This window comes from Globicephala melas, chromosome 6 (assembly GCF_963455315.2).
Source record: "Globicephala melas chromosome 6, mGloMel1.2, whole genome shotgun sequence".
Classification (NCBI taxonomy): Eukaryota; Metazoa; Chordata; class Mammalia; order Artiodactyla; family Delphinidae; genus Globicephala; species Globicephala melas.
This window is the reverse complement of record NC_083319.1, coordinates 5,739,941-5,753,086: the sequence shown is the minus strand read 5'-3', so window position 1 is coordinate 5,753,086 and position 13,146 is coordinate 5,739,941. Positions and strand designations below refer to the sequence as shown.

At 55.2% G+C, this 13,146-nt stretch overlaps 1 protein-coding gene across 1 annotated transcript in view; it reads left to right on the top strand.

Moving 5' to 3' along the window:
• LAMC3 (laminin subunit gamma 3) overlaps nucleotides 1-12,815 on the top strand; it is a 60,928-nt gene extending 48,113 nt beyond the window's left edge. The window contains exons 21-28 of the mRNA XM_030838545.2: nucleotides 715-849; nucleotides 1,994-2,141; nucleotides 3,135-3,284; nucleotides 5,451-5,553; nucleotides 7,633-7,832; nucleotides 8,552-8,698; nucleotides 8,792-8,891; nucleotides 11,359-12,815. Of these exons, the coding sequence (XP_030694405.1) occupies nucleotides 715-849; nucleotides 1,994-2,141; nucleotides 3,135-3,284; nucleotides 5,451-5,553; nucleotides 7,633-7,832; nucleotides 8,552-8,698; nucleotides 8,792-8,891; nucleotides 11,359-11,609 (1,234 nt within the window). The 3' untranslated portion in view covers nucleotides 11,610-12,815. The remainder of the gene's footprint in view (nucleotides 1-714; nucleotides 850-1,993; nucleotides 2,142-3,134; nucleotides 3,285-5,450; nucleotides 5,554-7,632; nucleotides 7,833-8,551; nucleotides 8,699-8,791; nucleotides 8,892-11,358) is intronic.
• The last annotated feature ends 331 nt before the right edge of the window (nucleotides 12,816-13,146 follow it).

The window sequence follows — 13,146 nt, the reverse complement described above, 5'->3', positions numbered from 1 at the left end:
AATCTGGACGTTTCATATGAATGGAATCATACACATGGTCTTTTGTATCTGGCTTCTTTCATACAGCAAAATATTTTCAAGGTTCATGCCTATTGTACCAGATATCAGTACTTCATTCTTTTTTACAACCCAGTAATGTTCCATTGTACCAATATGCCACATTTTGTTTATCCAGTCATCCGTTGGTGGACATTTGGGTTGTTTCATACACTGCTTTTAAGAAGCAGCTTAAGATCCTAAAGACACAAGCTCTGAAGCAATTTGTCCCTTTAGCTGTACTTTAGGGACTGTAGACCCATTTTACAGATGAGAAAAGAGACTCAGAGAAGTAAAGTGACTTGCTTAAGGACACGGGGTTAGAAGTGATAGAGCCAGATTCAAACCCAGGCTGTCTTTTCTATGCTCTCTTTATTAGGGTAACCGTATAATTTATTGTCCAAGCTGAGATCTTATGTGTGATCAAAGGCCCTATTATTTATTATGCCAGGACAACAGGCATAAACCCTATATAACAGGAGCAGGGGCACGGGTCCCCTTCCCATCAGTCTTCACTGTGCGTCAGGCAGAGGGAGGACAGGAGCCTGGCCCCCGTGGCTGTACTCCCTTTGGGACGGCAAGAGGCCCATGCGGTGGCGGGGGGTGGGGGCTGGGGGGTGGGCCCGGGCCCCCTCTGTGTCAGCCCCTGGTGATGGTCGGGCGGGTACTGTCATACAGTCACAGGGACACCACCACCAGGATTGAGGCCACTGCTCGGAGGGCCCTGCTCACCTCCAACAGCAGCTATGCGCTTCTCTGGAGTCTGGTGGAGGGGAGAACAGCCCTGGAGGCCCAGCAGGAGCTAGAGGACAGGTGAGGAGACCTCCCAGGTGTGGGTAGGAGCTTGGGTTGGCTTCCTGAAGCCGGCAGGGCCTGGTCAGAGGCCGCTGGTTCCAGAACCGGCTTCCTTCCCTGAATCCCGATGTTCTTTAGGGTGGGGTGCGATGCCTAGGGTCTTAGGCCTGCTTGGGGGTGCGTTAGAGGAACCCACTCCTGCTGGGGTGCAGCTTAGCCTCTGGAGAGAAGGAATGAGAACCTAAACAAGGAGGTTCCAGGTCAGCGCATCCTCGACCCCCTGAAGCTCCCCTGCCCCTCCCCAGACCCCTGGGGAGCTCCTGTCAGGCACCAGCTTTCTTCTTGGCCTCTGCTTCTCTGCTGTGGGTGGCCCCCTTGTATCCAGCTCATTCAGAGGGTCAATGGAGACCCACCAACGTCTCACTGAGCCCAAGTGGATTTCCTAGATGAGAGAATCTGATTGGCCCAGCTTGGGTCAGGTGGCCAGTCCCGAGCCAATCGGTATGGCTGGGTGGATCACATGACCCACTCCCAGGGGCTGGGGGGGGGGCGCTGGCTCTCTGTAAAGGGATGAGGGATGGGAGGCACCCTGGGGACGGGGGGTGGTCCCGCAGTACCCATGGTAGGGGGAGCTGGGTGGGGCAGGGTGTGGACAGCTGGACAGGAAAGCTGTCCTGGTTGGCTGATTACAGCATTTCAGGGAGAAAGGGCCGCAGAACAGTCATGCAGCCCAGAGGTCTCCATGTACCTGGAGAGCAACATGCCCAAGGTCACTCAGGGGCATCAGGGCCTGGGCCGCTATCCCTCCAACACCACGAGGCATTTTCCTCTTCATCATTCGTCCAGAGGAGCCAAACATTTGCAAAACATGTGATTCTCAAGTGGAAACCAAGCGGGAGCTCCTTCAGAAAAGCGTGATTGAATTCAGTGAATGAGGAAACGAGAAGGCAGCCCCTCGGCTGCCTTCCCCATTCATTAGACAGCTGCGGAGCAGCCAGTTTCCGAGGCCAGCTGCTGGGTACCAGCTCCGCAGACGGCGGTTCTGCCCGGGAAGTTGCCAGAGCCCCTTCAACCGGGAGCTCCACTGGGGGGGCCGGGACAGCAATGGGGAGGGATGGCCTGCGTCCTGCTCCTGGGCCATCCTGCCTCTGTCTCCTCCCAGGTACCAGGAGGTACACGCGGCCCAGAGGGCGCTGGGCACGGCCGTGGCAGAGGTGCTGCCTGAAGCTGAGAGGGTGCTGGCCGCCGTGCAGCAAGTCGGCGCAGATGCAGCCCAGCGCCTGGCCTCACCGGCTGCCCCTGCAGCACCGGTCAGCTCAGCTGTCCTTGGAGCTCTGCATGCGGTGGTTGTGAGGGAGAATGTGGCAGCTGGGAAACCAGTGCGGCCCAGGCAGAGGCAGAGGACGTGGCTTATTTCTAACTCTCTAGCAGTTGATTAAAAGATCCCAGCCAATCTTTGTTGTTGATTATAATGATAACATCAAGGCCGAGGCCTCTTCTTCATCATAGTGGCATTGGCAATGACACCAGACGGACATGGGGCCAAATCCCAGCTCCGCCACTCTGGCTCTGTGACCTTGGCAAAGGACTTCCCATCCCTGTGCCTCGGTTACTTTGTCCGTCTGTCGGCTAGAGCTCACCCATTTGGTTATTTCAGGCCTGCATCCATGAGGGGCTGGAGGGGATTCCTGAGCAATGCCCTCATCCTCTACGTGCCTGTCACCCTATGCTGCTTACCTCTGAGAAGGCTCATCAGGCCTTCTCAGTAATCCTGAAATTCCAAAACTTGGGAGCTAAACTTTAAAAAAAAGACTAAACTTATAGAAATGCATCTGGGGCCCAGCCTGCCCAGGACTGACGGCTCCCAGGCTGTTTACTCAGGGTGTTTGATCCTCCCACTGTGTGTGAAGAAGGAAAATGTAGGTGGTGACATGTTTGGCCCTGAGCACTGCCCCAGATACTGCTGAGGGCGTTAGGTAATAAGAAGTCCCCGCAGGAAATTCTGAATTCAGAAGTACGTCCGGCCCCAAGGTTTCAGCGAAGGGACTGTGAGCCTGGGGAAGGAAACACAGGTCCGGGAGGTTAGCTGAGTCTGTGCTTCTAGAAATTGCTGGTGCTAGAATCAGACCTCAAGTGACAGCTTCCCCAGTCTGGCTTCTCTCGCCCTGGCCCCTCTGCTTCTTAGGGTCCACGTGCAGCCCTGCCCCCCACGGTCCCTGCCCCTGGGCTTCTCCCACCCAGTAGAGGACCTGCCCCTCGGACCTTCCCATCAGGCCTTGTCTGAGCCCTCCATCTCCCGGCAGCCTCAGAAGTCCCAGGCCAGGACCCTGGGCCTGAAGGTGCAGGCCCTGGAGAAGACGGTCACATCGAGAGAGCGCGTGGTCACCGAGGCTGCCCGGGCCCTCCAGGCCACCGCCCAGGCCGTGCTGCACAAGACAGAACCGCTTATGCAGGTGGGCTCTTGTCCTTTGAGGCAGCACCTGGAGAAAGTTGGGGCTGCCCCAGGCATGATCTGGGCTCAGGGGTTGCAGGGGGAGGGAAGGGCAAAGACCAGAAGTAGTTCTTTCCACCCCTCCAGTGCCTTCCCCCAAATTCCAGAGAACCTCAGTTAGCTCGTGCCAAGGCAGGAGGTCCCGATTTCCCGAGAAGGCGTAAAGGTGTGAGAGGAGGCAGGATGGACAGACAGACAGAGCCACGCCCACCACCCTTACTCAGTGTTAATTACAGCTGGGATGGGTCTCATTCACTTATTCTTGCATTCATTAGTTCACTTGCCAGATATGTTAGCGAGCACATACGTTGCTCTAGTGCTAAACCCCACTGTTTGGCATTTACAACCCAGGAGGGGAGGCAAGACTAAATAATCAGGGAATTCAAGAATCATGGAGTGAATTGAGCCCCAACCAGTGGTTTCCAACCTATTAAAGTATAAGCACCCCTTCAAGTGTTTTGTTTTTTTTAACTTTCCACCTTTCATCTAGACTTAGAAAAAGGTTGCAGAGAAAGCACAAAGAAGTCCCATATACCCTTCACACAGATTCTCCTTCTGTTAATGTTTTACGCAGCCACCTTACAAGGATCAAAATAAGGAAATCAACATGATATAATACAATGAGCTAATCTACAGACCTTTTTCAAATCCCAGCAGTGGCTTATCCCGTAGCCATCTTTTTTTGGGGGGGGAGGCACGGAACATCTTAGTTCCCCGACCAAGGATCAAACCCATGCCCCGTACAGTGGAAGTGCGGAGTCTTAACCGCTGGACCGCCAGGGAAGTCCCCTGTATCCATCTTTATTTTCCTTTTAAAGACAAGAAACAAGGCAGAAAGCTGTTGCCTGCATCCGAACAGCTGGGCCTGGTGCCTGTCACATACTGGGAGAGCTGTGCTGTGTCGGGGCCCCCTGGGGTGGTACCCATTGATTTAGTCCATCACCCTGGTCTGGGGCACAGATGAGGCCACAGCAGAGTCAGGACCAGACCCCAGTGCGCAGTGCCCCAGCACAGTGCCTCCCACCTTCCTCTCCCATCCTGCTAGGCATTTGGAGTAAGACTTAAGACACAAGGGATCCCAGGGCAGCATCTGGTGGCTCTTCAAACCCACATGATTGTGACTTCCCTGGCGGTCCGGTAGTTAAGACTTCTCCTTCCAATGCAGGGCCTGCAGGTTCCATCCCTGATCGAGGAGGTAAGATCCCACATGCCTCACAGACAAAAAAAACCAAAGCATAAAACAGAAAGAGTATTGTAACAAATTCAATAAAGACTTTACCAAAAAAAATTTTTTAAACCCCGCATGACGGATGATGGATTGAAATTCACATCACATAAAATTACCCATTTGAAAGTGTACAACACAGTGGCATTTAACACATTCCCAATGTTGTGCGATCACCACCTCTGTCTAGTTCCAAAACATTCATCACCCCAAAGGGCGACTGCTTATACCCATTGAACAGTCGCTCTTCATTCCTCCCTCCCCCCAGCCCCTGGCGACTGCCCACCTGCTCTCTGTCTCTATGGATTTTCCTATTTCAGACATTTCATATAAATGGAATCGTGCCATATGTGACCTTTTGTGTCTGGCTGCTTTACCATAATATTTTCTAGGTTCATCCACATCGTAGTATATGTCAGCACTTCGTTCCCTTTCGTGGCTGAATAATATTCCGTTCTGTGGATACACCACATTTTGTGTATCTATTCATCCATCAGACCCGTATTCTTTAAGTATCCAGCCTTTTTTTAGTGGCAACGGGGAAGAAACTAATTTTCTATGAGTAAAAGTTGTCTAATAAACAGATTCACTACTTCACATCCTCTGGCTGAGACGCAGCAGTGTTCTGACAAGAAATTTTCAGTTGTTCATCTTTCTTTTAGTTCTTAGGTTTCAGTTTTCCTCGGAGCTTTTGTGAGACAGGTAACTTCTTGGGAGAGATATTCAAGGTTTAATATTGGTATAACAAAACAGATCAGATGTTCCTGGTAAACAGCATAATTCAGTGTCAGAGTTTTGGTGATGTTTTGGGACCTTGTACATGTGGGTTTGGTGCCCACCTGACCCTTCTCTGCCCAGCACACCTCCAGCACCACCTGACCAGCCTCTCTCTTCTCTCTCCAGCTGCACCGGGAAGCCAGAGCTGCCCTGACCCGGGCTTCCTCATCTGTCCAGGCTGCCATGGTGACTGTCACAGGAGCCAGGACTCTGCTGGCTGACCTAGAAGGTATGTGTGCCCTGCTTAGCCCCAGGCTCGTGGATGCACAGATGCCCATGACAGACACCAGGGCAGGCTTAGCTGCAGAGGACAGAAGTCCAGTCATGTGGGCATAAGCCAAGGAGACCATTCCCTCTGCCTCTAAGGACCTCCCTCTCCTCTGGCTGCTTTGTCCCTCCCCATCTCACATACCGCTCACCAGGTTCTTGCCTACGTGGCCATCCATCATCAGACCACACGCGCAGAGCCCCTCAGGACCAGATGGGAGGAGAATCTGATGCCATCAGCTGTCCATCCCTGATCTAGGCCACTCTGGCTGAGAGTCTGGTTACCTGGTACAAATATGGCTGCCCCGGTCCAATGTCCAGTGGGGCTATGGGAAGGGATGCAGCGTTTCTCTTTAGAACGTGGGTTGATGGGTTGATGCCAGCAGGTCTTTTTTGAGCTGTAGGGAAAGGAGGCCAAGTGCCCGCATTTTACAGTTGGGTAGACCAAGAAAGGAAATTTTATTGAATGAAATGTGGAACAGCCCCTAGCCTGCAGCTGCTCTGCCAGGAGAGGATCTGTGTTCAAATAAGTTTAGGAAATGTCACGTGCTATAGATCTCCCTGAGGCCTTGCAGTGCACACCTGAGAATATTAAAGGCTCTGAGAAGTCCTTCAATAAAGAAACCGGGTTCACTTTATGTAAACTTAATTTCCCCTAGCATTTATCAACACCCTGTAGAATTAGGGCTCCCCGGTGTGCACTTTTTTTCTTTTTTTGGCCGTGTTGGGTCTTTGTTGCTGCGCACGGGCTTTCTCTAGTCGTGGCGAGTGGGGGCTGTTCTTTGTTGCGGTGCGCGGCTTCTCACTGCAGTGGCTTCTCTTGTTTCAGAGCACGGGCTCTAGGCGCGAGGGCTTCAGTAGTTGTGGCATGAGGGCTCAGTAGTTCTGGCTCGCGGGCTCTAGAGCTCAGGCTCAGTAGTTGTGGCGCACGGGCTTAGTTGCTCTGCGGCATGTGGAATCTTCCTGGACCAGGGCTCGAACCTGTGTCCCCTGCACTGGTAGGCGGATTCTTAACCACTGCGCCACCAGGGAAGTCCCCCCAGAGTGCACTTTAAGAAATGCCAATTTTGTGTACAGGAAGCAAAGTAGATCTAACTTTTGGATTATCTTCATAGAATGATTATGTAGTATTATGTCCCTGAATATTAGAAGGCTTGATTCTTTTTTTAAAAAATATTTATTTGCTGCATCGGGTCTTGGTTGCAGCCCACGGGATCTTTCGTTGCGATGCGTGGGCTTAGTTGCCTCGCGGCATGTGGGATCTTAGTTCCCTGCCCAGGGATCGAACCCACGTCCCCTACACTGGAAGGTGGATTCTTAACCACTGGATCGCCAGGGAAGTCCCCTTGATTCTTTTTAAATTTTGACTTTGTCTACTATAAGCAGTACTCCTTAGGATAAATCTCCCTTAGAATTTTATCTGAAAGGAAATGAAAAAGCCTTTCTTTCTATATAGAAGGAAACTACTTCTTATTAGATAATAAAAACCTATGTGGATTGTAGAATTTCTCTTTTTGTCTTGGCCGCTAGGGGCTAAAAGGTAAACAGTGCATTCGGTACCTGCACCGTCATTATCCTAACTTTCTGGCGCTTCTCACTTCTCATCATCCCCCTAGTTACATACGGCCTTTGGTTTATCATTTTAACGGTCCAGTGTTTGGTCTGCTCATCACGATAAGCTGCCTCAAAGCCTATTAGAAATGTGTGGTATGTAAAGACAAGGAACTTAGGGGATCTTGCTGTGCACCGTGCTGTAGCTCCCATGTCTACCACTGGCCCAGGCATTGACCAGCATGCAATTCTGTGACTTTAGTAAGTATCATAATATAACATGAATCTTTACACTCACAGGGCAGTATGTCTCACTCGTTTGTTTTCCCTGGGTGAGCCTGAGAAGTTTACACACAGATCTCATGCATCTCATACCCCTGCTCACGTTGTCCAAGGGTCTGGGGTTGGTCAGACATCTGGCAGTGACCACCCCATGGGCTCTCCAGGCATGAGCCCAGCCCTCCTGACACAGCCTCGGTTGGCTTTACAGGAATGAAGCCAAGGTTTCCTCGGCCCAAGGACCAGGCCGCACTGCGGAGGCAGGCAGCCGTTGTCCAGGACAGGCTCCTTGCAGAGTCCAAAAAGAAGACCAAGCAGGTGGAGAGGATGCTGGGAAATGCGGCATCTATCTCCTCCAGTGCCAAGAAGAAGGGCAGGGAAGCCGAGCTGTTGGCCAAGGACAGTGCCAAGGTCAGGGCCACGGATGTGACTCCAGGGGCATCCCTGCCTGCTGGGTGTGTGGGAGGCCTGTCATAGAAGAGGTGCCCTTCTGTAGGGTAAATGCCCCTTCTGTATGCAATGCTGAATACTCTGCACTTACTAAGGGGTCCCAGGCTCTGAGCTCTGGAGCTCCACGCAGGTGACCCTGTTGATTCCGCATGAAACAGATGTCACTGCTGTCCCCATGGGACAGGTGAGGACCCTGACGCCCAGCCCAGTTCAGTAACTTAACATAACCGGGCCTCGCACCTCAGTCTGTTTGGCTCTACTCCCTAAACTTCTAGACTTTTCTTGTTTAATTCGGGCCAAATTTGAATCAATAGCGTCTTCCCAGCACCGTCACTCAGGGCCCAAGTGAACTGCCTCTACAGCTCCCTAGAGACAGTGCTGGATTGAAGGCGTCCCCAGGCTTGGTTTCTGGTCCCGCCATTTTGAGTTTGGCCAGCTCCTCCTCTCTGCACCTCTGTGTCCCCATCTGTAAATTATTGGAATTTCTCCTCTCGGGGGAGATGGGTAGTGTCCAGCAATCTGCTCTTTGCCGGCATCTGGTACACAGCTGTGGAATGAATGAATGAATGATCTGGTGCGTGAATCTATGACCGCTGGGCAGGGCGGTCACCCTTTACCTCTAAAAGGAGTTTCTCCACTCACACTCCCCTCCCTGCTGCTGCCGCCCACCCCGTACGTAGCTCGCCAAGGCCTTGCTGAGGGAGGGGAAGCAAGGGCACCGCCGGGCTGGCCGGCTCTCCAGCCAGACGCAGTCGATGCTCCAGCAGGCCTCCCAGCAGGTCCTGGCCTCAGAAGCACGCAGACAGCAGCTAGAAGCAGCTGATCAGGTACGTGTGCTGAGACCCCAGCACTCCTTCTCCTGTGGTCCCGGGAGCCAGCCAGGAGCCGCTCAAGCTTTTCTTCCCCTCCCCCCGCCAAAGGTGGGTGCCGGGCTGAGCGAGATGGAGAAGCAGATCCGGGAGTCACGCACCTCTCTGGAGAAGGACATCAAAGCCTTGTCAGAGCTGCTTGCCAGGCTGGGTAAGGAGACCCCAAGGCCGGGCCCTGGCCCCCTGGGTCCACGGTGCACCTCCGGGATCTTCCTGGGAGGCCCCGTCCTGGGGAAGCTTGCCTCCTAGCCCTCCCTCCTGTCTGTGGTTCCCCCATCCCGAGCCTTGTGCTCGATGACAAGCATTTGTAACCGCTCCAGGCCCCCCGGGGCGAGGCAGGGATGGTGTCCAGAAGCATGCTCACTTCGTCCTCCAGGGGCTGCTAGTCAGGAGGAGAGGAGAGACACAGAACACTCACCACCCACAGAACACCTGTAGGTACCAGGTGACTAGGCCCTGCCTCAGTGGTGGAGAGTTTCAGAGAAGGAGAGAGAATGTCACAGAAGCAAGTCTGGCATCGAGGCTCAGGTGCTGGTTTGGAATCAGAGAGACTGGCATTCCAGTCTGGCACTTTCCCTTCCTTGGCTGTGAGACCCTGGGAAAATCACTCCACCTCTCTGAGCCTCAGTTCCCCCACCCGGGAAATGGGAGTAACAGTGGGGTAGTTTCGAGAGTGCTTTCCACACTGTGTGTGATGAGACAGTGAATCGTGAAAGGGACAGCCCCCAAGACGTGGCGCCCTCAGAGCAGGGGCGAAGGGACAGTGTCAGAGCAGTTCGGCGGAAATGAACAAGCAGTTTTCAGAGATGGGATAAAATACACAAAACCTAAAACTTGCCATTTTAGCCCCTTTCAGCGTACAGTTCACTGGCATTAGGCACAACCTGCACCTTACTGTGCAGCCATCGCCACCATCCATCTCCAGAACTTTCTCATCAGCCCAACATGAAACCCGCCCCCCTTACACACAGACTCCCCGTTCCCCCCTCCCCCAGCCCCTGGCAAGCCCTGTTCTACTTTCTGTCTCTGAATTTGGTACCGTAGGCACCTCACCTAAGTGGAATCATGTAGTGTGTGTACTTTCATTCCTGGCTTATTGCGCTCAGTGTAACGTCCTCAAGGTTCATGCATGTAACAGCGTGCATTTCGGTTACCGTGATCGATAAGACGAGGAAGAATCAGCAGGTTCTGCATTGTGGCTGGATGCCAGGCTCCACCAAGCTATTTGCACACATGATCGTAGCTCATTTTAACTTCCGAGGCAAGGATCCCCGTGCTCTTGCTATTTTGCAGATGAGGAAGCTAAGGCCCAGAGAATTTAAATGATGGGCCCAGGGTCCCCCAGCCAGTCAGTGGGGAGGCTGTGGATCACGCTCAGGTCTGACCGATTCAGAGCACCCGCTCGTAGCCACAGGTCTCTACCCGCAAGAACTCAGCTCGCTGGACACGATGCCCAGCACGAAACAAACGCTCTGTGTGGGTAAACCACGCTGGCCGTTGTTGTTGTCATTTATTCTTTCACATCGGCACTATGCTCGACTCGGGGGTGCAGGAGTGACCACGCACACCTAGACCCTGTCCCTGCCCCAGGAGACCCAGCTGGGCGGTTAGAGTGGAGGCTGTAACCTCCTCAAAGGCCAGGCTGTTTGGACTTGCCCGTGGATGGTGGGACCTCTCCGAGTCTCGGCTGGGAGCAGGGCCTGCCCGGCAGCAGGGCTCAGCTTCTCTCTGCTTCTTCCTGCCCCGGGGCTCAGCTCTTGCAGTCGCCTGTCCTCCAAACCAGCCTTCATTGCCCAGGAGACTCAGGGCCATGGGGAGCCCTGGGGCCCAGGGGCGTCCTGTGGGATTCGAAGGCATTGAGGATTTGTTTCTGTGACTCCAGCACTCTCCCACCTGGCTCAGCTGTCTTTCCATTGAATGCCACCTTAATGACAAGGTGACAAAGGCCAGGTGGGGGAGACAGCCCGTGGATTCCGTGCCACCATCACCAAGTTCATATGTGAGCACCCGGCCCCACCCCCTCGGTTTACACTTGGAGAGGCTCCTCCAGGAAGTCCTAATGTGTGCTAGGCCGGGACTAGACCCCTGGGCCCTGCTGCCCAGGCCTGCAGCCCCTCCCGCCCCGTCTGCCTCACACACCCTCATTCTGATGCCAGAAACCTTTCTTTTCACCCTGATGTCCCCGCATCCTGGCCCGCAAGTACCATCTGTAAGTGTGGGCTCTCAGTGAATTGAAACAGTGTGTGGGAGCCGCAGGCATTATGGGGCCTCTCCCACTCACACTGCTTTACAGGTGAGGAAACTGCGGCTCGGGACTCACCCAAGGCCTTCATTTTTTAACAGTAATAGTAATACCAACAACAAAAATTAACAGTTGCCCAGTGCCACCCAGGGGGAAAGTTCCGGGGCCTGCACGTAAGCCCGGTGGGGTGCCCAGGCCAGGCCCTTACCTGCCTCACCACGCCGCCCTCTCGGTCCCTTGCCTCCTGGTAGATCGTGGGCACTCGGAAACCTGGAGGGTTTGGGCTGGGGAGGGCTTCTGGGGATGGGGCCTGAACAGGCTTCTGGGGCCTGCAGGGGAGCCAGCCCACCCTGAGGCTGTCCGTGCCCCTCCACAGGGTCACTGGACACCCTCGGAGCCCCCGCCCGGGCCCTGAATGAGACCCAGCGGGCACTGGAGCGCCTGAGGCTGCAACTGGGCCCACCAGGGGTGCTGCAAGGGAAACTGAGGCTCTTGGAGCGGGAGTCTGAACAGCAGCAGCTGCAGATCCAGAGCTTCGAGAGCAACCTTGCTGAGATCCGTGCTGACAAGCAGAATCTGGAGGCCATTTTGCAGAGCCTGCCCGAGAGCTGCGCCAGCTGGCAGTGAGGGCTGCCCAGAACCACGGTGCCCCCGGCCCGGGGCATGCACACCCGCCACAGGTGCGCCATGCAGGCACGCTGCCCAGATCCTGCTGCCGCGTACCCGCCCGAGTCTGTGCCCACAGCCCCTCCACACCGGCAGGAGTGAGTGTGCATTCAGAGCCCACCCAGGCGGCTGCGGTGCGCACACACCCATCGGTGTGCTCTCCCACCCCCCCCACACGCACACACGCACCGGTACATGCGGACATGTGCCCGTGTGCGCAGTGCACATGTGTGCACGTCCATCCATGTGTGGTGCACCCCCCGGATGCTGGGGGTGTCTGTCATGTCATGTTATGTTATGTTATGTTATGTTAAACGCCCTGTGACACTGACATACTCAGGCAGGGTTGGTACCTGGGAGGCTGGGACCGGGCAGGGTCGGGGGGTCATCCGCAGAGATCCAGGGCGGGTTCAGCAAGAGCCAGAGCCCCCAGTCCCAGCCCTGCCCTCTGTCCTGCAGCCCCCTGACCAGTGTGTCACCCGCCACGAACACCCAGCAGCTCCGCATAGCTGAGGGACCAGGCAGGTCAAAAGACACAGGATTCTGGGGGGTTCTCAACAGAGGAACCTGAGGCCCAGGGCTCCTGGGGCCGTGGTACAGCCTGCTAGGCCGGCCGGGCCGTGGCCCACCCATGCAGGGGTATCTTTGGCTTTGTGGGATACTTCCTTCTCAAGATCCTGGGACTGGGTCAGACTCACTGAAGGAATCACCTGCCCCAGGCCCGGTGCCCCTTTTGGGCCATGGCCTCGTGACCTGAGGGGGCCTGGGTCAGGGGGCTCAGACAGGTCGCTTGGATCTTCCCTTTGTGACCCTGCCAACCCTGGCTGGCCTTTGACCGATCGACACTTCCCAAACTGGCCCTGCAGCCCTGGGGCCCCATCTGCCACATGGGAGGCCCTGCTGGGCGTGGAGGCCTGGCTGCCTTTCTAACCTGTCAGGCTAGGATCTCCCCCTGTGGCTAGGCCCTGCCCAGGGTTCCCGGCATCTCCTCCTGGCACTCCTCCCCTTTCCCGGGCCCTCTTCCAGCAGACTGCGGGGCCTTGGCACTGGGAGGATGGGTGCCTCGGGGGGCCCAGCCCCTTCCCAGCGTTCTTCCTGCCCCCCAGCAGGGGTGACAGGCAGCAGCCCAGACCATTTCTGTTTACCCAACTCTGTTTAACGTGGCAATAAAGGGCCCCTTTACTAGCTGGTGGTGTGCCTTTGGTCCTCCGGTGCTGGTCGGCAGCAGGATCCCCGGCTGTGGGTACAGACTCACTGCCTGGCTGTGGGTACACGTGCCCCCCCCCCACGAGTGAGTCAGTGGCAGAGGGTTGAGTGATTCCTCTTGGCCCACGTGAGGTAGAAGGAAGGTGACAAAGCTGAGCCCATCGGCTTTGCCAGTGTCTTCCCACTGGGGGGACTCTGCTGGGGTCCTTCCCACTGGGGGGACTCTGCTGGGGTCCTGCAACCCCAAGCGTCTGCCCTCTCCTCTCTGCTCCAGGGGGCTTATTAGGCAAAG